This window comes from Seriola lalandi, unplaced genomic scaffold (genome assembly GCF_002814215.2).
Source record: "Seriola lalandi dorsalis isolate HSWRI2012SDOR001 ecotype SW California unplaced genomic scaffold, Sedor1 jcf7180002054606, whole genome shotgun sequence".
NCBI classification, from domain to species: domain Eukaryota; kingdom Metazoa; phylum Chordata; class Actinopteri; order Carangiformes; family Carangidae; genus Seriola; species Seriola lalandi.
In genome coordinates, this window is record NW_019525159.1 from 1,231,395 (window position 1) to 1,256,332 (window position 24,938).

Below are 24,938 nucleotides of genomic sequence, written 5' to 3' on the forward strand. Positions count from 1 at the left end.
AGCTGCCATTGCTGTGTGGTGAATGAGGAAAAGGGGTGAAGAGAGGGAGAGAAAGAGAGAGTGGTAAAGAGCGAGAGAGACAGGGAGAGAGGGGGAGGGAGGGACAGACAACTTGAGCGGCTCAAGAAAGGAGAAAACGGTAGCAGCCTCTGGAGGAAATAATTGTGAGGGGGCCCTCACAGCGGGAGGAAGCGAGCTAGGAGGCAGGCGAGATAAGCAGCGGTGCTATGGCTCAGTCGGCTGCTAACGGCGTGGACCAGGACCTGGCCAGCAAGAGGCTGCACTCAAGGTAGGAACCAGAGGGGGGGGGGTACATCGGCAAACAAGGAGGGGGGGGTGTCAGCCTCTGCCTCGTAGCATGGTTAAAAAGAAAAAGGGAGCGGCTGAAAGGAGAGACAATAACAGAGGCTGCCAGCTCAAGGCTTTGCTTTACTAAGGAGGAGCTAGGCAGGGGGATCTTGACCAGCCAGCTTTCAGTGATTTAAAGCCCAAGACCCAGCCACAGTTTCAGCCAGAGCCCAGTTCCAAGCCTCATTCCTGGCTCGGGTCATTGAGCTGCTGTGGCTGGAATGTGCAGACTGAGAGGAGCCTCAAAAGATGTGGACGTAGGAGGAATATGGCAGAGAGAGAGAGAGAAAGATGGCTCTGGGTTAAACTGCAGCGAAGATCACACCATATGTGCAGGGTGATGTCAGTGATGTCACATGGATTAAACATGAACACAGATGCACCGGCTCTGTGGGGCAAAACTGTTGCCAGCTTTACCCCATGTTTGCATATTTGGTGTGAAATGTGATAACCGTCTTCTCTATCATTTGCAAATGTTCTCTCTTTTTTTTCCTTGTATCATCTGTATTTTTGTTCAGTTTGCAAGTCATGAAACAGTTTGAACTTAAACTTCTAACTGTCTGTCAACGCCGGTCCAAACTGAGTACTATTCTGTGAGATACAGAGGGTTATTTGAGTTTAGACATAGACCACTGATGATGAAAATTAGCACAATATCATTGTTACAGATATTTTCCCTATTAATAAATGATTTGCCTTTACATTGTCAGAAAATGGTGATAATGACCTTGATGATATATTCAGATGAATTGTTGTAGTCCACCAAGAGTCCACAACCCCAAAGCAAAGCATCACTTGAGAAGCTGAAAGCAAAACTCTTAAGCAGTTATCAAAAAACTTGCCTGAGCGATTGATCGATTATTCTTCAGCGCTACTTACTAACGTAGACTTACTTTCACCTGTTGATTTTTCATGTGTCGTGACATATCATAGACAGAATTGATCACATTTTGGTAAGACCTTTGAGAATGAAGCATCACTGCTTTGTATTTTGACAATCTGAAAATGACTAATCTCTTTATAACACTGAATTGATCAGGGACCTCCACATTTTTATTATCAGTCAAGTAGAATAAATTAGACAAATGACTGACAGATTATGCAGAGAGTTAGGGAAATTATGTAACTACTTATTGCATGGTGACATTTTCAAAAGGATTGATTGAAAGGCTACAATTCAAATCAAGGTGATATAGTTAGTAAGTAAGATAAGTAAACAGCTCGCTGTTTCATTTGTGGAGGACATATACTAGTTGTAATATACTTAAGCAAACGCATTTACAATGGTGACAATTTAACCATTATCAAACTAACAAACATTTATCAGAACAGTCTTTCACTCCATTTTTGGAGTAAAACCATATTGTGACATTACTCATCCCTCCCCTTTTAATTTTTCATACCAGTGTCTGTGACACAGAGCAGGCTGCTGGGAATGTTAATAACTGTTGAGTTGTGAAGTGACATTCAAAAGCCCTGCAAGGTTGTGTCATATCCCTGACACGCATATACACACACACACACACACACACACACACACACACACACACACACACACACACACACATGCACACACTTAAATACACACGCTCAAAGATAAATACACAAGCGTGAGGCACAATGCTGGTTATGATCATATGCCAGATCTGCCCTCTGTGATTGCTTTTCCATCTATTCTACTGATAAAGTCAATACATGACTTTTCTACAATGAGGGTTGTTGATATATTATCTGTAGGGTCTTTGTCAACAAAAAAATCTCATAAAATATGTTACATTCATTCTATTTATTGGATATTGCTAAAATGAAAACAGTGTCAGGCTGTGGATAGAAGCAACTCTGAAGAAGTTTCTTAAAAATTATGTGTCTACTTACATTAGATACATCAGGTAACTATTAAATTAGATTGTACTCACTGAGAGAGAAATTAATGCTTATGGTTGGAACATTTTTAAGCCACATTTCAGTTTAATTCAACATATTTTAAAGCCAAAGGCTGCAATGGACCTCCAGTGTGTGTAGCCACTTCAAATCTTGCAGTCCAAATTTTCAAATTACAAGCTCTAGAAATATGAAAATATAAAGTAATATTCTTCCTTACACCATGATCTCATTGCACAGCCCTTGAATGGTTTAAGTCATACGTTACAGAGAGTCCAAATCGTCCACCTCAAGGCTGCATTGTGGGGTTCTTCATGGGTCCCTGAGTACCGTTTTTTTCAGACTACAGCCAGGCTTATCTTGGCCGTGACCCCAATAATTTCAATAACATTTTTTCACTTATAAAACATCTTGAGGACAGTCATAAATGCAAGACTCAAAATTGACTTCAGCTCAACAAGAAAAACACTGTTGCAATGACTCAAGTCACAAACAAACCTTTATACGCCCATTTTATTATCCCTGTCTTTTAATTGACAGTAGCAGCCTTATCAAATCTGTCATACAGTCATGCTTTTTTCAACTTAGGCAGATTCTAGCTAATTAGTTGATTTAAAATTAATTAAAATGATTCAGTTAATCAGTTATCTCACAAAAATGAACCAATTTCTTTTAGAATTAATTGATTACAAAATTAATTAAATATCTGCCAAAAACCTTGAAATAGTCATTCATGCCTGGTCTTCTTTCCTCTCCACAATTAATCCAAAGTGCAGCTGTCACGCACCAGAAAAACAAAAACTGGATGTCTAAGTCTATCTCTTCATTTAAGCCTCTTCATAAAATGCACTGTATAGTCTAGCCTTCCTGTTAGACCACACCATTTCTTTTATTGATTTAGTTTTTTATTGTCCTGGTTTATTACTATTCTTTTTTTTTTATTGATGGTGCTATTGTTCTACTATTGTTCTCTTTGTTTTTATGAGAAACACTCCATGATTTGTTCATGTTTGTTGTTTTTACCCTCTAAAGCACCTTTTAAACATTGTTTTCGAAAGGTCCTACATAAATAAATTTTATCTTTATCATGGTTAATCATTATTCATTTTTTGTCTGTTTTCTCTCATTATTTTCTAGGACCACATTAGATGATACTGCCCCATTAATATTGCTACTGACAGCAGGGTTAAGAGCTGAGGGAAACAGAATCATGGAGAATAAAAATGAAGTTTTACAAGAGAATCAGACAAAAGAAGAAAGAAGGAAACAGCTCTGCTCTAACTGAAAGAGACATGCAGTGAAAGAGGAAAATACATTCCTAGAGAGTTTCTCTATGGTTTCCTTGACAACTAGCCGTGGCACTCTGTAATTATGGCTGGATTACCACACTGAGTGCAGACTTTCTTAGCTAAGGCAAGACTCATGGGAACAGTAGTGCAGAACCTTGAGTATGGAATAAGGATCTATGACTAAAGGAAGAACTTATTTTTATTTAGAATAATTTGATGAAAATCCATCAGGTATTGATTCAGATCTCATATTCAGCTCGTGGTTTCATATCTGAACATTAATTACAATTGATAATTGAACTATTTATTATAGTTTATTGGTCCTTGTGATTTATCCAGCTCCATTAACTATATCTGACAGTAATCTGGGGTATATTATGAGGCGATACATTACACTAATTAAAAAAAAGAACAAGCGGATACACTTTTATTGTAAAATGTTGCAGGAAATGTGTTTTGCAGAAGAATAAGTATCAAGTACAGCTTTAAACACAAACCTCAGACTGATACTGATTTTGGGTTTGTGCAGTTCTGGTCATGGGTATGTTATGCTTGAGAGGCAGTTTGGATCACATAAAGGCTTGTTAAATGAATCCGGACCAGCAACAAGTTTGTTTCAGACTGTTGGCACAAATGCTGATTGTTTAAATATAAGTCAAGGCTGTTGCACAGTTGTGGTAGGAAGTGTGCTCCAAGTGGAGTCACTGGATGGAAAGAGGTGGTATGGCAGGTAGAACATGTATATTGCAGCATATATTTTTTTCATCAAGTTGCTATTTTTTAGGTAGTGAGTTTGCATATAGAGCAGGGTGTCTGCATAATCAACAGTATGTGAAAAGGGGTGTACAGTACAGTACCATTTATGGACAGAAAGTCATGAGTAAAAGGTTTCTGACATGGCTAGGTCCTAACCACGTGGATGTAGACTTTTTACTGTTAATTTTTACTGAATTAGGTTTGTCATGAACATGATCTTCACATATTAATACCAACAATTTACACATTGTGATTCATGATTTGACAAAGGCTCATTGTTCACTTTATGCTTTCTTTTCTCTGAAAGGACAAACCTCAGACATGGCGTAGTTCAGCTTACACACAAACCTCACCTCGACCTCTCTAGCTTCCTCCCTGAAACCTGTCCAATGTGTCACATGTACTCTGTGCTGCCATGGTAACAGCTCTAGGAGACTCTCTCTTAGACCACAGGCAGGCTATTATGGGATGAGTGTCTCCCAAACAGACCAATTAGAGTGGTAATCAGAGGAGAGAAAGGCAGACTGCACAGATCCATTCTTCTGCCAACCACAGAGATGGCAAGAATGAAAGTCACTTTGTAAAAATCATCTCACAGAGACTAAAGCATTTTTAGTCTTTGATTTGTTGTCTCTTTGCTTTGCCTTTTTTTCGCCTTTCATGTCCATAAATGCCTTTTTCCTCAATGTTTTATCCCTCTGTCTGCCAGTTAACCCTCAGTGTAGTACTTTTTGTTTTCAGTCTTTGATCAAGATAAGTGACAATATACTGGCCTCTAATTTTACAACTACACAGCTTAAGATTTTTAGCCATGTCGCTAGGCCTTCTTAAAGCCACACCCATTTTCCACGAACTGTTTTACAGTTCAGTGATAGTTTATAGAGGCCCCATCACCATCTGCAGCTGGACTCGCTATCCCTCTGTGTCTTCACCTCATCCTCGGTCCCTCTTCTGTAACAACACCTCTGCAGCTGCCTACCTCAACTTTACCCCCTATAATTGGCATGCTTCCACAAAGACACTGCAGTGATGTCTTTGCAAAACCCCATCCTGTATTCCCTCCATTCATTCCTGTGAGGGACTTCAGAGCTTTAGAGTTCCCCCATAAATATTTCTTGCAGAAGTAGTTTCTGCTGTTTAATGCCAAGGAGATGACCTTGAATATTTCCATTGACTGTCTCTCTCTGTCTACAGTGATAACCAGCTCTGTCCACTTTCCAGAGCCCTTCTAAAAGATGTTTGGAGTACTTTCTGCTGCAAGGCTTAGATCTGTTTCTCCAACAACAGCAAGATTCATTTGTTATGAGTGAGGAAGGCAGTGTGTCCATTTCATCCCCAAGAGGACTGAAAGAGTGTTGGCGTAGGGTGATATGACAATACATACTTTGAGATGATACAACTTTGTCTGGTGTCAGAGAGTGATAGCAGCAACAAAGGAAAGAAAAGACTCTCATGGCGAGTTACACGCAAGGTCAAACGATTTCTTTTTTTTTCAGATCAAAGAGGATATGGTTCTCTCTGGCTATCATCTCAGCCTGTGGTATCTGTGTGTGGTTTTGAGAAGGGTCATTGTAGGAGCCTTTTTTTTCCCACAGAAGACCAGAAAGAAAAGCACATGTGTAAATGATAAAGTTAATGATGAGGCTGAATTCCATTTAGCTCCTTCAGTTTCAGGGTCCTGGTAATGCTCTTGCTAGCTCACTGTCACACTGTCAAGGCTTACTGGGACACTTAAGTAGAGCTAGAGCACAGCTGTTGTTAATGTTATTAGTTACACCTGTGTCAAGGTCAGTACATTTAAAAGTTGGGGATCCAATTAATTGTTATTTTTCATTGTAATTTGAAAGTAAAAAAAAAATGGTACGTGGTTATTGCTTTAAATATTATGTAAATTTTGTTTCTTTAGAATCAAAATATAACATTTAAAGGTTTTTACCAAGAAAAGAAGACAAAAACATAAACACAAATGAAGAGTTCTCATCTATAAATTAGTTAGATTTTAGAGGAAAGTGAAAGTGCATGTGCAGTCTTGTCATTTATAGCCTCACCCCCTCTTCACTCATTGTCTTATTTGTCTTGGCTGGTGACCTAATAATGTTTCTGCTGGTGTCCGCAGATAGTTGGATTAGTCTGGGCCACTCACTGAGCTTTGTTGCTCTCTACCAAGGAGGTGCAGGTTACTGGATTAGCCATTCTCTCTCTCTCTCTCTCTCTCTCTCTCTCTCTCTCTCTCTCTCTCTCTCTCTCTCTCTCTCCCCCCCCCCCCCTCTCTGTCTCCCATTGGGGCATTGGTCAAGCTTAGAGGTATTTCACCCGCTTTGTTGTCACAGACTGTTCCCCCCTACTGTCACCCAGAATGTTCCCTTCATTATACCTTCTCCCCTTGTTAAAATGTGGCTCATAATGACAAAGCACAGCTATGGATGTTGCTGTCACAGCTGAGGACAGGTTGAAGAGGATCAAAAGAGGGGACACATTTCCATTGGGAATAGTCAGAACTCAGTGACATAACAGCAGCTGACATCTCAACCTCTTGATTACATCTACTTGGAGGGGTGAAACATGTCCTCTGTAGACTTTTAATCAACATGCTTTTGCTAAGAAATACATTTATAACTGGACCTGCTCTTTCGTGGATTTTTCAACAGCTCCCTCGTGACTGTCTCGGCTTCAGGAGTGGAGAGTTCACCGTTCAGTTTTTGGAACGTTCTCGAGGACTTGAAAAGCAGATGTGATTCTTGGCTGGTCGCGGACTGTGTGTGGAACTTCCAGCTGGAATGTGTCCAGGTTTGCAGCAACGTTGCTGACATTGTGGATTCTATTGGAGTTATTCAGTGGACAATATGGACTTCATATTGGTTTCTGGAAATTCCATCTGAATGACTTATATCACCTGATATCACTAAAAGTCTCAGCATTGTGTTATCAGTGATACTTGAATGAACTGCAATCTGTACGTAAAGACTTGCTCATTTCTCAAAGGTTTTGACATAGCTAGCTCTCGTTAGCCCCTACCTTCCCTCATGGCCGCTGAGCCTTGCCCTCTGACTGGGGCAGAGAGAGCTATGTGTAGACTGGTCCACCATGGGCCCCGACCTCAGGCTATGCTCAGGCCTTTACACTTGGAGCTACAGGAGTATGTGGACAAAACACGAACCAAACAAAAACACAGGTATTGCTCGAACACTGAAAAGGACCAATTCTGTGTTGATTGCGATGCTCCGTTTGGCAAACCAAATGACCATGGTGAGCTGCACTGATTCTAGATCAGGAAAAGTTAAGAAAATTTGACCAGGAGATCATGTGGGTAATGTAAATTACTCTTAATTACTACTTACAATCAATCCTTTTGGCATTGAAAAATGCCTACCATTGTAATTACAGAGATGGGTACATTTCCGTATACATCTTCACCTGACTACAAAAGGGAAACAAAATACAACCACCATCACGGTATGCATCTCTTTACTATACCTTTGTAATGGTGCCTTTTGTAAAACTGATTAGATTCAAGGATAATCCTTACTTAACTCTACATTTTAGTACCTTATCTGGAATTTGGAGCCGCAACCAGATTGGCTGGTCTTCAGTTTATCCTGGATTATACAATGAATCTGGGATCTATACTTTCTGGATACAATTCACTGATTAGGCATTGTTGTACTTGTTGTGACCGCACTCGGTGTGAGCCAAATTGATTTTTATTAAGGACATAAATGGTCGTACACGCTGACTCACATCACATATTTCTCATTTACCCACACACACACACACACACACACACACACACACACACACACACACACACGCACTGTGTGGATACATTAATACTTTGATACATGATTTTGAATAGACACAAAGTTAAGTCAGCATCCTTGATCTAGCAGTTGCTATGGTGACCAAGGCAAGGTAGAAGTGGGGGAAAGGCTCTTCTTCACTTGTTATTTTGATAGTTGTTTCCTGAATGTGTGGCTTCTATTATATCGGACTAGCAACGTCAGTGAGCTGAGACACACTTGGATCAACAGGACTGATTTGCTGAATATTTTTTTCATATTCAAAAACACTCAAAAAGTGTGAAAAGGCAAGCAGCTTATTTGGCTTGATACAGCCGACTGATATGAATGCAAGAAATCTGTACGTCTTCATAAAGCCGACAAAAAAACTGGCAGATATGAGCAGTGCAACACCTTTTCAAGGTGCCTCATCTTGGAGCTGCAACTCAGTTGCTTAGGCAACAATCCACATATATGGCTGCAGACCTTGTTGTCATGGTAATACTGGCCAGTTTGTTCCTCACCGTGAAAAGAAGTTGTACTGCCACTGTAGTAAGTGGCCATATTATATTGTAATTTGTACATTGTTCTTTCTCTGATAATGTGTAAAGACCTTTTTCTGTGTTTTTCTGTATGTGTGTGTGTATACCTGTGTGTGCAACATTAAGGATGGAGGCCTCTTGCTTGGAGTTGGCTTTGGAGGGAGAGCGACTGTGCAAGGCTGGAGACTTTAAAGGGGGGACAGCATTTTTTGAGGCAGCCGTACAGGTCGGCACAGAAGACCTGAAGACCCTCAGTGCCATCTATAGCCAGCTGGGCAACGCATACTTCTACCTCAAGGAGTACGGCAAAGCCCTGGAATACCACAAACATGACCTTACCTTAGCCAGGTGAGTTTGGACCCTTTAGTAATCTATTATTTGTTTTGAACACAGTTCCCAGCCGTGGAGAAAGGCGTGTATTTATTTATCCCAGCATTCCACACCAGATGAAACCCACACAAAAAGAGGCACACAGGCACTGAAATAGAGTACAGTATCATCTTAATACCAAAGGGAACTTATAAGCAGACAAATGGAATTAATAAAAACTGGGCAATAAATAAAGCTACATATATCACTACTAGTCAACACAATGAAAGAGAAGCTCTACTCAGTGCTGAGCTGGTTTCCAGTATGCAGGAATGATATACTAATGATGCTTCTCTTTGATGTACAGACAGTCTCAGAAGAGAAGGATCTAGGTTACCGTCTGCACCTGTTTTTTTCTTTTACTTAATCAGATGCCTAAAAAAAACAGGGATTTTATCATGTTGACATTCAGTCAGACAATGAAAATTCCAAGAAAAAGTGAGGGGACTTTCATATAGTAACAGTCGACGGCTACCAGCTGGATATTTATCTTGTATAAGTAATCCGCTCCCCTGCAGTGAGTGCAGCTGGTACTTCAGCAGGGAAGTGATTAAAGACCCTGGGGAGATTTACCTTGTTACATTACAGCCTCACCAGGGCCACCGGGACCTGGTCCTGGAAAGTAAGCAGCCAATTAAAAATATAATATACACATCTCCCAAATGAATCTTAATGGCTGTTGTTTAACATGAACATTAACATAGAAAAACTGTAGTCTTTGCTCCTGTGACTTAACTCTTTCTTTTCTTTTTCAGAACAATAGGAGACAGAATTGGAGAAGGGAAAGCCAGTGGAAACCTTGGTAACACATTAAAGGTGCTGGGACGCTTTGATGAGGCTGTGGTGTGCTGTCAAAGACATCTGGATATTTCTCAAGAGCAAGGTGACAAGGTAACATCCATGTTTGCCTCCTTGCATTCATTACTGAAAAACATACTTGACATTCACACACACACTGAAAGATCTTTCAGCATCCTTTTTGATAATGTTTTTCTTTTTTTTTTTTTACCTTCTCTGTATCTCTTTATTTTCTGCCTTCAGGTTGGAGAGGCTAGAGCACTGTATAACATAGGGAACGTGTTTCATGCAAAGGGCAAACAGCAGTTATGGGGCTGCACCCAGGAACCGGGGGACCTGCCTCCTGACGTCAGGGACACACTGCAAAGGGCCACTGGCTTTTACGAGTATGTTTAGTTGAGACTGCAACAGATGGATGTTTACAGTAGAAAATCACAATTACAGTAATAGACGAGAGTTAAACTGCATTTTTTTGTAGTGTCAAAAACTCCACAATATTGATAGTTTACTACACAATATTTTAGTTATACACAGAAATATCACTTCAGTTATCATGAGTTGACTCAACCTCTGGTTGTTATTACACCGTCAGCTGTTCCTGTCTGCCTTGCACATCTGGATTTGTGTTTCTCTGTTCTTTTTACCTGCAGATTTGCTCAGATTTTTACTTATATTTCAGTCCCAGCTTTTGGCTGAACCACCCGTTCACAATTTCACAACCCTTTTTAAGAACCACTCCAGACTTGATTTTAGCTGTATGGCCAATGTGTTCGATTGAAATGAACCACCCGATTTTGAAATGTTGTACACTCGTACGCAGAACATTAATTTCTTCGTCCCTGTTTAAAAACAGCTGCATACTTTACAGCTGGAACGCTGTGAGAATTGATTATGAGTTCTATCAGTTTTCAACAGACTTTCACTTTAAATTGTTGCTGAAGATTTCAATTTATTCTCATCAGACCACAAAATAATTTACCCTGTACTCGCAGTGATTCATTTGCCCTCTGGTAAACCTCAGGCTCATATTTGCTGCGGGTGAAAGTGGTTCTCTCAGGCTAATCTGCCTCATAGCCCCGTTTTGTGAAATACTGAATGGATTGCAGCCTTGTCAGATTTGTCCTTGGGTTACTCAGTCTGGTTGGAGAACAGCCTTTTGTAAAGAATTTGTTCACTCTTAAGAAATAGAATACATATGTCTCCACGCCACCATCTGAATTCTTTGTACAGATCTTTAAAGCAGAGCTTCTGCTCTGGCATGCAAGCTTATCCAGAGCTACTGTAAACATTTCTTTCCAAATCATGATCAGTTCAGTTGAATTGGTGTTGAAGCTAAATGGCATTTAAAAGAAGCTAACTGTACTTAAACTTACTGAGTAAATAAATTGAAACCCTACATATCAGGAAATAAGACAAACAAAACAATATACTTTGATTTTGTGTTTGTGTGTAGATCAGTGAAAAAAATAGAATATAATCCACATTAATCCAAAACCCTTTAGAAAAGTGGAATTTTCTGGTGGGATTGTGAAGCAGCTTGGTGCTGAGAAATAGCAGCTTTTTAGCCATTTTTTAAAATAATGGAGTTTAACACCAAGAGGAGAACCTGTCAAAGGTGATTGCAATGATGCATTCATTAATACAATGGACATATTAAAGGTTTAATTATTTATCATATGTACGAACTTAGCAATCAGTCGTAACTAATCATCATGAACATGTTTGTTTTACACCAATATTTAGAAATATATTGTAGACGTTTCGTATATTTAGTTGCTCTCTAATGTTAGCATTGATGCATTGATTAACCGAAATGGATTACTGGATGGAGAAGTACAATGATTAAAATATTTAACTTATGTATTAACGTCACTGAACATCACTTATGTACTGCTACTAAATCGGTGTCTACTTTCCTCTGCAGGATGAATTTGTGTTTGGTGAAAGAACTTGGAGACCGAGCTGCTCAAGGTAGAGCCTACGGTAACCTGGGCAACACTCACTACCTGCTGGGAAACTTTGTCGAAGCGATCAAGTTCCACCGTCAGGTGAGAAATCCAGAGTGTTTACCAGCATCATGTTCATGGTGCTGTGCCAGAACAGAGCAGCGACCTTGCGTCAGCAGAGGAGCAGCCTGACTTTGCTTGTGACACAAGGTCATTCACCTCGCAGCTGTCCAGTGACGTGGCTGATCATGATATTGTCTGCACCAGATTGTGCAGAAAATGGACTTGATCACAAAGGAATTACAGATCAAAGAACTCTGCATTATAATTACCAAAAAAAATTAACCCATTTATACCGGATGCTGCATAGCGCAGCATTGTTGATTCCTCGTCATTTTCATGACGCATGCAGCATATAAATATGTAAAAATATATCATGAAAATGACGAGGAATCAACAATGCTGCGCTACGCAGCAGCCGGCAGAAGACTCAATGCTGCGCTACGCAGAAACCGGCGGGAGGGGCAATGTTGCACTACGCAGCATCTGGTATAAATGGGTTAATTAAATTGTTTCATCTTACAAATTCATGTAAACATATTATTGTATGTGCCAAAACCAAAACACACATCATGTTTTTATATCTTTTGTCGCTTCTACAATTCCTGGCCAGGGATCTTTGAGTGTCCTCCCTGAAGCCACACAACCGCATCACAAATTTGCAACTTGCCATCATTATCCTGTTCGGCCTCTTTTTTATGCTTCTGTCACATGTAGCCCAGAAGCAAGTAAAATAACTACTATTAATTATAACCACTTGTTACCACAAAACAAGTGGTCATTTAGTTTGTGATCAAAAATGTTTGAGAGTTTTGAAATTAAACCTTGTACTAATCATTACTTACCTCCTCAAAGGTTATTTTTTCACTCCTTTCTGTTTGTTTGTTGGTTTGTCTGTTTATTTGTCAGCAGAATTACTTGAACTGATGTGCAACAAACTTGGTGGAGGGATAGGACATGGGCCAGGGAACAACCCATTAAATGTTTAGGGCAGATCCAGATAATTTACTATGAATTTTAATTTTTTTTTCTGAAGTCTGGTGTATGTGGCTTGACATTGGCTTTGGCGGAGGTCTGCGCTCTCTGAGTGCACTTCTAATTGATCATTTATTCATTCTATGCTTCCTGTTGAGGTGCAGTCAGACCACACTGCGCTTCATTTCAGTTAAGAAACAGATTCAATGCTCAATGTTGGGAAAAGCTCTTATGTAGTTTGCCTTGCACAGACAAATTTACAGAACTGACCTCTAATTCAGAAAGAACTGATAACTGTAATTTCATTCTGATTTAATACAAATAAAGCATGAAAGAGATACAGCATAGATGCCAGTGAGTGCAAGGACAGGAATAGAGGCTAAATACAGAGTAGTGTTTGATCCAAATGTGTGTTATTTTCTTGTGCAGTGCTAATGCTAGACAGCTAGTGCAGCTACCCCTTCGAGCAAATTTCACCTCTCAGTTTTTAAGTGGATCATGATCTCACACTTCTGCCAACACAGTGTGCAGAGAATGAAAGCCTCACATAGAAAAAAGAAGAAGAAGGGAATAGGTTTCATGGTGAATCAGTGGTAAGTATGGTTTCAGGCTCGCTCTCCCCATGTTTCCTGTCACTCTCCATTGTAAACCACTTTGCTCATGGGAGAAGCCAATCTCTCCTCTCTTCCCCATTACAAATCTATCAGTGTGCCACAGAGGGGTGCACACAGCTTACAAAGGGAGTCAGAGGGGCTGATTTGATGCACCGCTGCTATAGCAGCAGCTCTGGTCATGAAATAATGTGTCCAACAGAGCTTGCAACTTGAACTTGTGTAACAGTCTCTGCTTTGAGAAGAGAATTTGGATGAACTCACCTGCTCAAAAGAAGCAGCAGAATGAATAGATATTGTGTTGTTTTGGTTTGACTTGACCTTGCTGCTCTTTCATTCACAGCGATTATCCATTGCCAAAGAATTTGGGGACAAAGCAGCAGAACGGCGGGCCTACAGTAACCTAGGCAATGCCCTGATATTCCTGGGCCAGTTCAACACAGCCACGGAGTACTACAGGTGAGGAAAGAGGACAGCCTGACATCTAGTGGAGGGAAGAGGAAGTGAAGCAATTTCTGTGAAAGTGAAAATGTGTCAGAAGCACAAATTGAGTATGAAAAAGAAAAAAAGTTTTTTCTGGCATTTCTTTTTTATACGTAACAAATGTCTTCATTCATCCACCCTGTCGCACACAACAAACCCTTCTCTCTTTGTTACGTCTTCATTTCTTTTTCTTTTACTCACCTTATTCATTTCTTTGTTTTCTCTATTTCTCTCTTCCTAGAAAAACGTTGCAACTATCCAGGCAGCTGAGGGACCAGGTGATGGAGGCTCAGGCCTGTTACAGCCTGGGAAACACCTACACTCTTTTGCAGCAATATGAGAGGGCCATAGACTATCACCTGAAACACCTGTACATTGCCCAGGAGCTTACTGATAGGTAAAGTGAGAATAAATGATATGTAATGCAGAGACACAAAAAAAAACATGCATGTGCAGAGGAATGGTTTTTTTTTTTTTTAAATAGTGTGTGTATGTCCATGCCTCTCTAGGGTTGGTGAGGGCCGTGCTTGCTGGAGTCTGGGAAATGCATACGTATCTTTAGGGAACCACAAACAAGCTCTGCACTATGCCCGAAAGCACCTGGACATCTCGAAAGAAGTGAGACATTTTCATAAACAGTAATTCAAAAAATAAAATGGTAAAGTTAAGTTATCTTGAATTTGAACTTATTTATTTGCCTCCTTGTTCCTGTCTCGTTGTGTCTCCCTCAGATCGGAGACAGAAACGGGGAACTGACAGCCAGAATGAATGTGGAGCAGCTGATGGAGGCTCTGGGGGTCAATGAGAGTGACCTTTCACCTTCCAGTTCAGAATTTGAGATGCAAGGTAACACTTAAAGTTCTTTCAACCTTCTGAATAACATATTAGTGATTTATTAGGGAGCTTTTGGGGTCGCTGGCAGCCAGATTTAGTTACCTTTGGACACCGTTAGGCTAGCAGTTACCAGTCTTTATGCTAAGCTAGCTGCGCATAAACGTATACACAAATTCACAGAGTGGGAGAGTTTGATTTAAGAGCCTGTAATTTACTGTATGTTTGTCATTTACTCCCAGTGAATGTTATAAATGGAATGACACTTGACATCACTCATTATTACTTTGTCATTAACATGACACAGTTAATGTTCCCACTAATTATAGTTGTTCAGATAATGAGATACGGAGACGGGCAATGCCAGTTGGATTTACATATATAAATTTACATATGATGTATTACTCTAAGTGTAACAGAGTCAAGGTCTTTGTTCTTTAGTAAAACACAAATATTGCATATTGGAGTGCTTTAGGTACTAAAATGAATATATATTAAATCTGTTTGTCCTGTTGGTAATCATTTAAAAACAATGTGAGAATTAGATCTTTAATAATTGTACAAGTACAATGGTGTGCAATTAAGACACCTACTGTCTAGGCCCTTATATGGTAATAATTTAGCTTGTATGTAACACTTGAAGCTGGTCACATTTAGTGTCAAGGTCAACTGATTTCAGGTTTACTTAATGACATGCATGTTAGTGCTTCTCCTTATGATTTATTCAGCTGTCGATTTCGCATGATATAAAATGTTGTAATTCATATGCAACCACAGATTTGGTCAAACAAACAAACAAAAGAATCACATGGTGTCCTCTCTTACTCAGGAATGAAATAATGACTCAGTCGCCTTTGTCCTCTGCAACACGTGTTTTACATGGACTCACGTAACTTGATTTCTTGCACGTATTGTGAGTGAGTGCCTCCATTTCCTTGATCATGGCAGGGGAAGGGGTGCGGCGGATCAAAAAGCCCAACTCTGTGAATTTGTGCGTGTATTTTGATCAGGGACCTGTCTGTGTGCACACTGCAAACTGTGGTTAGGGGAAGTTGTCTTGGAGCTGTACATCATACATTAAAGAAATAGCCATCATGCTCTAGGAAATTGCTTTAATAGTATAGAATATTTAGTAAAGAGGTTTAGTAAATGGGAATTATTAATCACCTTACATCTACAGATCATTTAATTGAATTAAAGCTATTTTAAATGTGTAGATTCTGCTCTTTTAACTTTTGCCTTCGACAAAAATAGCATGTGTGGGTTTGGAAGAGCTCTGAATACTGTATGTGTACACAAGGTGGCCATGTTAAATGTAAAACCAACTTCAGGTGGGACAGACATAACTGATAAACAGTGTCTGTGTTATGTCTGAACTAAATGTGACTGAGAGCGAGGAGGTGTGTATATTTTTGGGGTAAAATTAAGATTCTTGTTTTACCTCCAGCCTCAGGAGGACGGTTTGTTTCTAAAACACAGTCTGTTTTCAACATTGTCCTGAAATAATAAAGTTGATTATTATAGATTCCCCTCAAATGATCCACCAACTCAGGCAAGTGAGAACATTTCAAAACTCTATATAATGTAGTGTGGGGGAGCTGTACAATCTTTTATCAGTACAATCAGCCTGGCTTTTGTGTGATGTTTGCTTTTATGAACCCTTCTCCAGCCAGAAACTCACACCCATGTCCTACATTTCCCTCTCTGGTGCAGAGCTGGCAAACAGACTCTTATTCAGATTGTTTGCCCAGTTGTCTGCCTAAACCACACAGCCACAGCGGACATCATGGGACCACTACTGACATTACAGGCTGTTGCTGCTGCGAAAAGACAAACAAAGAGCGCCATACAGCTCCTGAAATGATTTTAGAATAAATTGCATGAGATATTCTAAAGTTGTAAGATATTTTAATGTGTTGTTTATTTACTTATCTTTTTTCTTTTTTTTTTTTTTTCTTAAGGAGCAAGACCCAAATTCACCAAGAGAAACAGCATGGACAGTGTAGAACTGTGGAAGTACTCTTCAGATAAGGTGATTTCTCCCCTGTAAATGTGATCCCCCGCACCTCTCCCCAAACAGTTCTCAATCCCTCACTAACAATATGTTTTTATTGCAGAATGGTGAGAACCAAGAATTGGAAAGTATACCAAGGAGATCCAAGAGTCAGCTGTCACAGCCCGGGAAAAGGAAAGGCTATCCCGACAGTCAGTCATCAGATGAACGGCCGTGGTTAGACTCGCCTGTAGACACTGACGACATCACTGTGCAAGTCCCGCCTCCAGTGCAAGTGAGTTGCTTTATCTTTACTGCCTTTTTTTTTTTAAGCCGAATGTGCCAATGTGTTACTCATGTGGCACCAGGTACAAGCTTATCTCGGGACAGTAGCCAGCCTAACTGCTTCCCCTTGTTTCCAAACTTTATGCTAAGCTAAGCTAACCAGCTCCTCACAGTAGCTTCATATTTATCATACAGACAAGACAGTGGTATCAATCTCCTCCTCCAACTCTCAGCAAGATGTTGAATAAGTGTCCAGTTTCCAGTAAATCAAGTATCAACATTCAAACACTCCTCACTGTTTAGATTTAGTCATTACAGCTTTAGGTAATAAGAATGATAAAGACTTAAGATATTGCTATTTTCCTCTCATTTTTTTCTTCTAATAGTAAAAAAAATACTCCTCAAGCTAAATTCAATTTCATGCCTCAGTCTATTAAGCAGCTCACCAAAATGTGTAATAATAATAATAATAGTCCCTTGTTCATATTTAGCTTAAATCTAAGATATGCCAGCATTTTAATTCAATCACTTAGAGCCTACCTGAGAAAAAGAACTCGGTTTTCTCCTTTTTCTGTTCTTCATCTCCTGTCCAACATGTCCTCAGGGCTTCTGCTTTAAAGAGAAGATGAGAGAAATTAGAGAGAGATTAAATTGGGAACATTACTTTTAATTTCCCGTGAGGTTCTAGGTATATAAGATGTCAGCTACAGTGTAAAGGTATCTTCTCATGATATGCCAACTGCGATCCATTTGCTGTGAACTAAATTCCCGATGAAGATGCTGTTTCACAGCTGTTGTATCCTTAAACTTCAGTGTCCCCACGGCACCTAATCACGCCCTGATTCTTTAACAATGCAAATTGTTGTAATCAGGAGGCTGACATCTGAGAAAAGAGGCAGAAATTACTGGGCTGCATGATGATAGTTCATCACAAGGGACTGGAAATAGCATCCAAAACTAAATGTTGGTAATCCTGCTGACATTGAAGCATACCCCTTCTTCAAATCTGCCAGTCTTTTAAAGCCAGTTATGTGTCTATGAACTTGCTTTTTCCGAAAACTATAAATCAGAGAGAAATCCACCTTGAAGTCATTAGGATGTATCCTCAGGGGCAGTTATAAAATAGATAGTACACCAACTTTGTGGAACCGTCAAATGATGATGAAGTTTAATTATCATAATGAGGTTCACATTCTAGCATAGTTACTTCTTGTGAACCGATTTTATTGTTGAACAAAAATGTCAGAGCCCCATTTTTTTTTGTCACTGAAGCAGCAGATTTTAATTCAACAAATTCAATCTGATTCTGGTTTGTTGGTTATTTAATTTTATGGATTTAGGTGGATGGATGCACATCCATGAGTATTGACTGAACTGTTCCAGGGCTGTAATAACATATGGTTCAGTTGTTGGAACAATATCAACTCAAGGACCACTTACTCAGTGTTTTGAGGAGCTTCTGGCTGTTTTATACAGTCTTCATGAGTAGATGGAGTGAGCCCCGTTATCCATGTTGGGAACAGCAGTTGATAAAACGTTCTCAACCCAGGGCTTACTTATTTGCTTGTCCCAGAGCTTTCACTTATATTACATGGTCTTCATCAGCAGAATGTACTGGAAACTGTTAGTAATTTTTTAAACATTTAACATTTTTAAACTTGATGTAAGACAATGGTAGACAATAAATTTGTGGGGTGAAATTACAATTTTGGCTGGTTGATTTCACCAGCTAACACTAGCTTCATGCTATCTCTGGCTGATTTCACAGTTTCCAGCTGACTTGCTTTAAAACTCTAAACGATCCTCACTAGATGATGATCCATGTTGAAGACATGGAAATACAGGAACAGCATTGTTCTTGTATTGCAATGTAGAGCTAAGTATCATAGAGAAAAAGCTGTAATTGTTGAATTGCTGTTTGGGCTTGTGGCTGAGCAAACGGTCAGCTGATGATTACGTCTGGTTTTAAATTTATAATTTCATTTAATTTTTGCCTGCTGTAAATTTTCCTCCATTCCCCACCTGTAATTAATACCTCGCCTGAAAACAGAAGAGGTTAGAAAGCACCACCCCCTCCTTTCACACACACACACTCACACATGAATGATTTAATTTCTTTACCTCGATCACTCTCTTTCTCCCTCTCTTCTTTCTCTCATCATCATCACGTGTCCCTCTCTCACTCCCTCTGTCCCTTTGGCCTACTTGATTAATTGGACAATACAGAGAGGGAAGTGAGGAAAACCACACAGAGACCACGGGGCCAAGGACACAGGACAGAATAAGCTATAAGTCACAGCTGATTAGTATGCACAGAGCACGCAAATAAACACAGGGAGATGTTGTTAATGTGAATGGTGGTTAAAAAAAACAACCTTTGATTATGAATGGTATATGAGTTTTTGAAGAATTGAGTGCTGGCTTTGGTGGTTCTAGTCATTTTCGGGTAGTTGATCTCTGCTGGCTGCCAGTGCTGGCATGCAATTTACTCATAACTGTACCCATCCTTACACCCCCTTTCTCCCCACCTCTCATTTGCACCCGCTTCTCCCCTCTCCCCCCAACCCTCAGCTCTCACTCTCTGCCGATAATGTGACCTTGATCACAGAGCCGCTACCCTCCCCAAAGGGTCAGCCCCCCCTGCTTCCCATAATGAGTTGTTTTCCCACAGTGAGTGAACGGGACAAAAATGGCCTGCAGGAGAGCCGCAGAGATAGAGAGAGAGAGAGAGAGAGAGAGGGGGGGGAGGGAGAGAGAGGGGAGGGAGAGAGAGGGGAGGGAGTGGATGGTAGAAATTAAAAGAGGGCTGAAACAGAGGGATAGACGAGGAGAGGAAATTAGAGGGAGGGAGTTGAGTACAGCAGGAGAGCAGTGAGAGAGAGAGAGAAAGAGAGAGAGAGAGTGAGAGTGATGTAAAGTGGTGGGTTAAAGTAGGAGAGAAGGAGGTGTGAGTGAGGCATGTGGACAAAGTGAAGGGGAAAGAGAGCTCAGAGAGAAATGAGAGAGAGAGAGAGAGAGTAGGATAGATAGAAGACAAAGAAGAAGTGCTGCTGGTAAGATGTTTCATTTATGTTTTTACAGCTTGAACAACAACATGGTGCAAAGGATACCAGAGGTTACTGACTTTCTTTTCCGTTAGCGTTTTGACACATGGAAGTGTGTATTTGCAGTTTGTGTGTTTATATTGTTACTGTAGATATTTTACACTTTTCTATCAATAGCGAAACTTTCGTTTGTTTGTTTGAGTTTCTGATACAATAGTTACCGTAGAAAACAGAAGATTCCTAGAATAGAGCTGCTTGTAATCAGGTGTCCGTTGACATTGACCTACTTCACATCTTGCTGTAGGCAAAGTGATTTTAACTTTATCCACTAGTTGGTGTTAAAGATGTCATATCTTATACTGTTTTGGTTGTACAAGTTTTAATGGTGAATATTGACAGTCATGTTTGTACTGGGGGTAGTTTTTTAAGGCGGGGGAGGGAAGTATGGTCAGAAAGCTTCTATAATGAGGACACCATCGACATGTTTCGATCTTCTGTTGACCTCGGCTCCCCTCAACCTGCTGTGAGACTTTTTGTTAATGTTCAGGCAACCCAAATTCCTTTTGCAATGTAGCGGCTGTTGTTCATTTTTTTTTTTTTTACTAAAGTGTGAAATGTGTTGTGGAATATGAGGAGGATGAGTCTTAATTAATCTTCATTTCAGTGAACTAAAGTTTAGCTGAAGTTTAGTGAAATGTTTGTGTGTTTATAATATTTCACTGTTAAATATTCTGTGTTTTGACTGGCTGAAAAATGATTTTATTGCTTAATTTTAAAAGTTTTGGCCAAAGCTTTATATGGACATTTCAACTCCTCTCTTTGCAGCAGTTCATGTTCCAGATTTGAGGGGATTCCAGTGTTTACTCTGCAAAGTTATGCAGAGATCTCTGTAAACCTGCTTCTTGGAACAGACCCTCTAAGGAAAACCCTTTTTGTAGGAATAGATGGAGAAAGTACAATTTTGCCTACTCTAGTATTTAAGTGTATTCTTTTGTTTCAAGATTCAGCTGAAAAGCTTATTTTTATATTAAGTTTTTGCTTTTATCTGATCTAAATTCCTCTGTTGGCAGTTTTGGCTGTTCCCAGATAATTTCTCTGTGAGCCAGCAGCTATACTTTTATTTATAATTTCATAACACTGCAGCCTGATTGCCCGAATTTTTCAGTAGCGCTGGTCAAACATTAGTCATTCCACATCTGATTTTCTAGCTGAGTGTATTTGCAGCTAAAGAAAAATTCACTTAAACACAATATTTATACTGTGACACTGGGTGAGAGAACATGATTCAGCACAAAATGAGAGAGGGCTTCTGGGTGTTATCTCGAAATAGATAAAGAATGAAGTACTGTCAGTGAGATTTCAATGATTGAATCATTGATCAGCTGATCATTAATTAGAGTTGCACACTAATTTCCAGCGCTGCCAGCTGATCTGAAATCAACGCCTGGTGTAACGATGCCACTGCTCATGTGTGAAAGTTAAAACCAAAGAAAACCATTATTTAAAAAAACTTAAAAGTGCCACTTTCACCTATTTGGTAAAAAATAAATAAAACTAAAATGCAACAAACAAGTAAAACACACCACACATATTAATATTCTATCATATTTAGTTGTAACTAATCAACATGCATAACTTAGTTCCTCAAAAGCAGCTGTGTGTGGCAGCTAAAGCTGTATGTGTTCATATTGCCATCTGATTCATCGGATCCCATTTACAGGTTACCACTGTGAGCTATTTTACTTAGATGTAAATGGGTTGTATTTTTACACAACATTTTATGATATTGTCCCACCTTCAGTATCTAGGCCAAGGTACTCTCACCACGAAGGACATCCCTTGAGAGTTAATCAGATTATTTCTCTCCTAGGCAAATTGGCCATCTTGAAAATCCTCATTATGCAACTCATAATGGCACCGAGTTTAATTATTCCACTGGCAGATTATATTTCCTGGACATATAGTAGAGTTCAGTAAAAACCAGGTGAACTGCATTCTCTGTCATGAGCTTGAAAAGATTCAGTTGCGAGTGGCTTGCGCTGTAGAGTGCAACGAACCAACGTATCATGTCTTAGCTTCTCAAGAGTGAAATAAAAGCCTGTATGAGAAAATGCATCGACAAGTGGAGGGAAGTGGAGCCAGAGACTAGCTTGGAGATGGGGCAGTATCTGTATCTATAGTGGGGAATATGTAGTCAACCAACGATGGAAGGAAATCCAGTAAAAGTAAATCGACACATGACAGGAATTCCAGATGTAAGAGGGATGGTCTTGGTTTATTTGTGCAGAACAAGAATGAGAGCGTTTTACTAACTGGTCGTTTTCATTTCAGAAGCTGGGCCGTGACCCCTCCGATGAAGACTGCTTCTTTGACCTCCTCAGCAAGTTCCAGAGCAGCCGCATGGATGACCAGCGCTGCCATCTTGATGAGCCACAGAACGGAGACAATGGAGAAGGTGCTGCGAACTCCATGCCGTCCCTGAACGAGATGATAGGTCAGTTGATCTTCGGTATAGATCTTTAGCTATTTGACAGCTGAACTCCTTTCAAATGAGATGTGTGACATTCATTCTCATTGGGCTCTTCTCTCTTCTCTTAGATCCTGCAATTACCACTTCCCCCCAGACTGAGGAGCTGTTTGATTTGATTGCGAGCTCTCAGAGCCGCCGTCTTGATGACCAACGGGTTAATGTTGGTAGCCTTCCTGGCCTGAGGATTACCCATAACAACCTGGGACACCTGGTGGGTGAGGGAGATCACCAAGAACCCAGTGATGACTTCTTCAACATGCTTATCAAGTGCCAGGTAAGGCCACAATTATCATATGAAGTAAAGTCAAGGGTTTAATCCTCTTATATTCTTATTTATTAGTCTTATAGACTTTGGAGATACTTTCTTTTTTCTTTACCAAATGTCAAGCATTCATTCAGTGGTGTCTGTGAATGATTTCATCTCTCTCAACTTCAGTCCTCCAGGATTGATGATCAGCGGTGTTCCCCGCCAGAAGCCGGCCCCCACGCCCCCACAGTGCCTGATGAAGACTTCTTCAGTCTAATCCAGCGGGTGCAGGCCAAGCGTATGGACGAGCAGCGTGTCCAGCTGCCCACAGACGACCAGGACAACCCCCAGTCCCCTGATCCAGAGCCACCTGGTGGATTTTCCAGCTAGGACTTGGTGAATAATACCGCATGACTTAGTGTCAAAGAAAATAAAAGCAGACGGAAGGAAAGAAGGATGAGCCAACATTTAAAAAAAAAAAAAAAAAAAAAAAAAAAAAAAAAAAAAAACCACAGCACTCAAGGCTGAACTAACACGATTTTTTTGATAGCAAGACAAATTCCATGTGCAATAGGTGGTACCCTGTCAAATATTGCTCAGTGTATTATGTTATAGATGTCTAAATGTAACAGAAAAACAGGCAGGATTTAAGCTCGGTGGTGTGGGGACGAAGATGATATACTGTAAGGGATGAAATATGTACTCAATCTAATGCCTTAATCAGCTAATTTTAAGACTCAAGATTGTATACCCTGGTGTCAGATATGTTTTTTAGAAGCACGTGATGGGCATACAGTGTAATATAAACAATTGGTGTGGAGACGTACCGTGTGAGTCATGGAAATCACAAAAAGATTTAATGATAGAAACAGAATTTTATGGAAAATACAAGAGAAATGAAAGATTTGCACTGAAATCTTAATTTGAAGTCTGATCACTTTCAACAAAAATGTCAGTTCAGTTATACATGGATCAGTGCTGCTTTTATCATTACAATTTTTCTGGTTCCCACTACTCATAGAGACTGGTGTTATTTGTGCAGTAACAGTATTAGGAAGAGCCTTCCAGTGTTAAACAAACGGCTTTGGTCCGTTTAAACGTTCCACTGATTGATAACCACACATTTAAATTGACTGAACCATCAACATAAATGTTATTTATGTGCATTTAATGCATCGGTCTCTTCACAGAGTTTGCAGTTACAGAGGTTACTGCGCAAATGATATGAAATAGCTGCTTGTTTTATAGATTCAAGATTAGAGATGTGTGATAATTCAAGCTCCAGTTGATGTCTCCGCTTGGCTTTTAAAGTGATGCTATCTGCTGCCCATACTGTTCTGAACGTTTGATAATGGGCTAATACTTACTGCCATTTTTTATTAATTAACATAGAAATAGAAGCAGATTGATGAGATGGATGCTTCATATATTGAGGAATCTAATACAATGAACAATATTGAGTTCTAGGTTGTGGTGCTGGTATAGTGCCTCCCTGTGGTCAAAATTTTGAATTACCTCTGTGAAAAACAGAGCACACTCAGTTCTTGAATATCTGTAGGACCACACTGTAATTATGATATTCTGCTCCAAACTTTCCTCTGGTTTCAGCAACAAAGTTTTGCTAACTTGTACCATGAAATGGAGATTTTTGCAAAAAGAATAGTTAAAGCCTATTGTGCGTTTTTTATCCATTTGTTGCTATGAAAACAAGAGGGATAAAAAACAACAGAAAGTACATTTTAATTGGCTCAGTTTGAAAGTTTTTGCTGCATAAAATCCAAAATATTTGATCTTACCTATGGGCTTGCTTTTTATTCAAAAGTAGTGCTTACCTCATTTTTGTACCTCAAACCTTATAAGAACCATGAAGATACTGAATTCTGAACCAGGATGGATCATGTAATCATGTAAGTTCGTAGTGGTTATGGTTGATTCATCTCTATTTGATAAACAACACATTGGGAGCTACATTTAATATTTTTCTTTTTCTGTTTTTTGTGAATTAACATTTTTAGAAAGTACCTGGTACGCTTCTATTTGTCTTTGCCATAATTTGTACATATAAATATATTTTGTATTTATGTTCCATTTGAGGACATGAATATGTCCCTTCATGCTTTTAATAAAATGTTTCAGATGTTTCGTTGGGCTCTGGTTTTGTTTAGTTTTGGGGA

The 24,938-nt window shown here is 39.7% G+C and overlaps 1 protein-coding gene across 3 annotated transcripts; it reads left to right on the forward strand.

Annotated features, from left to right (window-relative positions):
• On the forward strand, window positions 1-24,906 carry gpsm1b (G protein signaling modulator 1b). Of its 3 annotated transcripts, none has more exons than XM_087177458.1 (15): window positions 1-289; window positions 6,923-7,446; window positions 8,719-8,940; window positions 9,717-9,852; window positions 10,003-10,145; window positions 11,684-11,807; window positions 13,695-13,810; window positions 14,076-14,231; window positions 14,344-14,452; window positions 14,566-14,680; window positions 16,627-16,697; window positions 16,783-16,953; window positions 22,319-22,481; window positions 22,586-22,791; window positions 22,954-24,906. In XM_087177458.1, exons 2-15 carry the CDS (start codon window positions 7,298-7,300, stop codon window positions 23,152-23,154), a joined length of 2,082 nt encoding a protein of 693 aa, XP_087033584.1. In that variant the 5' UTR covers window positions 1-289; window positions 6,923-7,297; the 3' UTR covers window positions 23,155-24,906. The 3 variants fall into 3 exon arrangements, with proteins under 3 accessions (XP_087033584.1, XP_087033585.1, XP_023275334.1); XM_087177459.1 differs by having other exon boundaries at window positions 22,322-22,481; XM_023419566.2 differs by lacking the exon at window positions 6,923-7,446.
• The last annotated feature ends 32 nt before the right edge of the window (window positions 24,907-24,938 follow it).

Excerpts from the sequence above, each read along its gene's own strand:
- gpsm1b (XM_087177458.1), top strand. The coding sequence starts at position 7,298 with ATGGCCGCTGAGCCTTGCCCTCTGACTGGGGCAGAGAGAGCTATGTGT. Across the intron at positions 14,681-16,626 it reads TTCAGAATTTGAGATGCAAG|GAGCAAGACCCAAATTCACC; the intron begins GTAACACTTAAA and ends TTTTTTCTTAAG. Across the intron at positions 22,482-22,585 it reads GTCCCTGAACGAGATGATAG|ATCCTGCAATTACCACTTCC; the intron begins GTCAGTTGATCT and ends CTCTTCTCTTAG.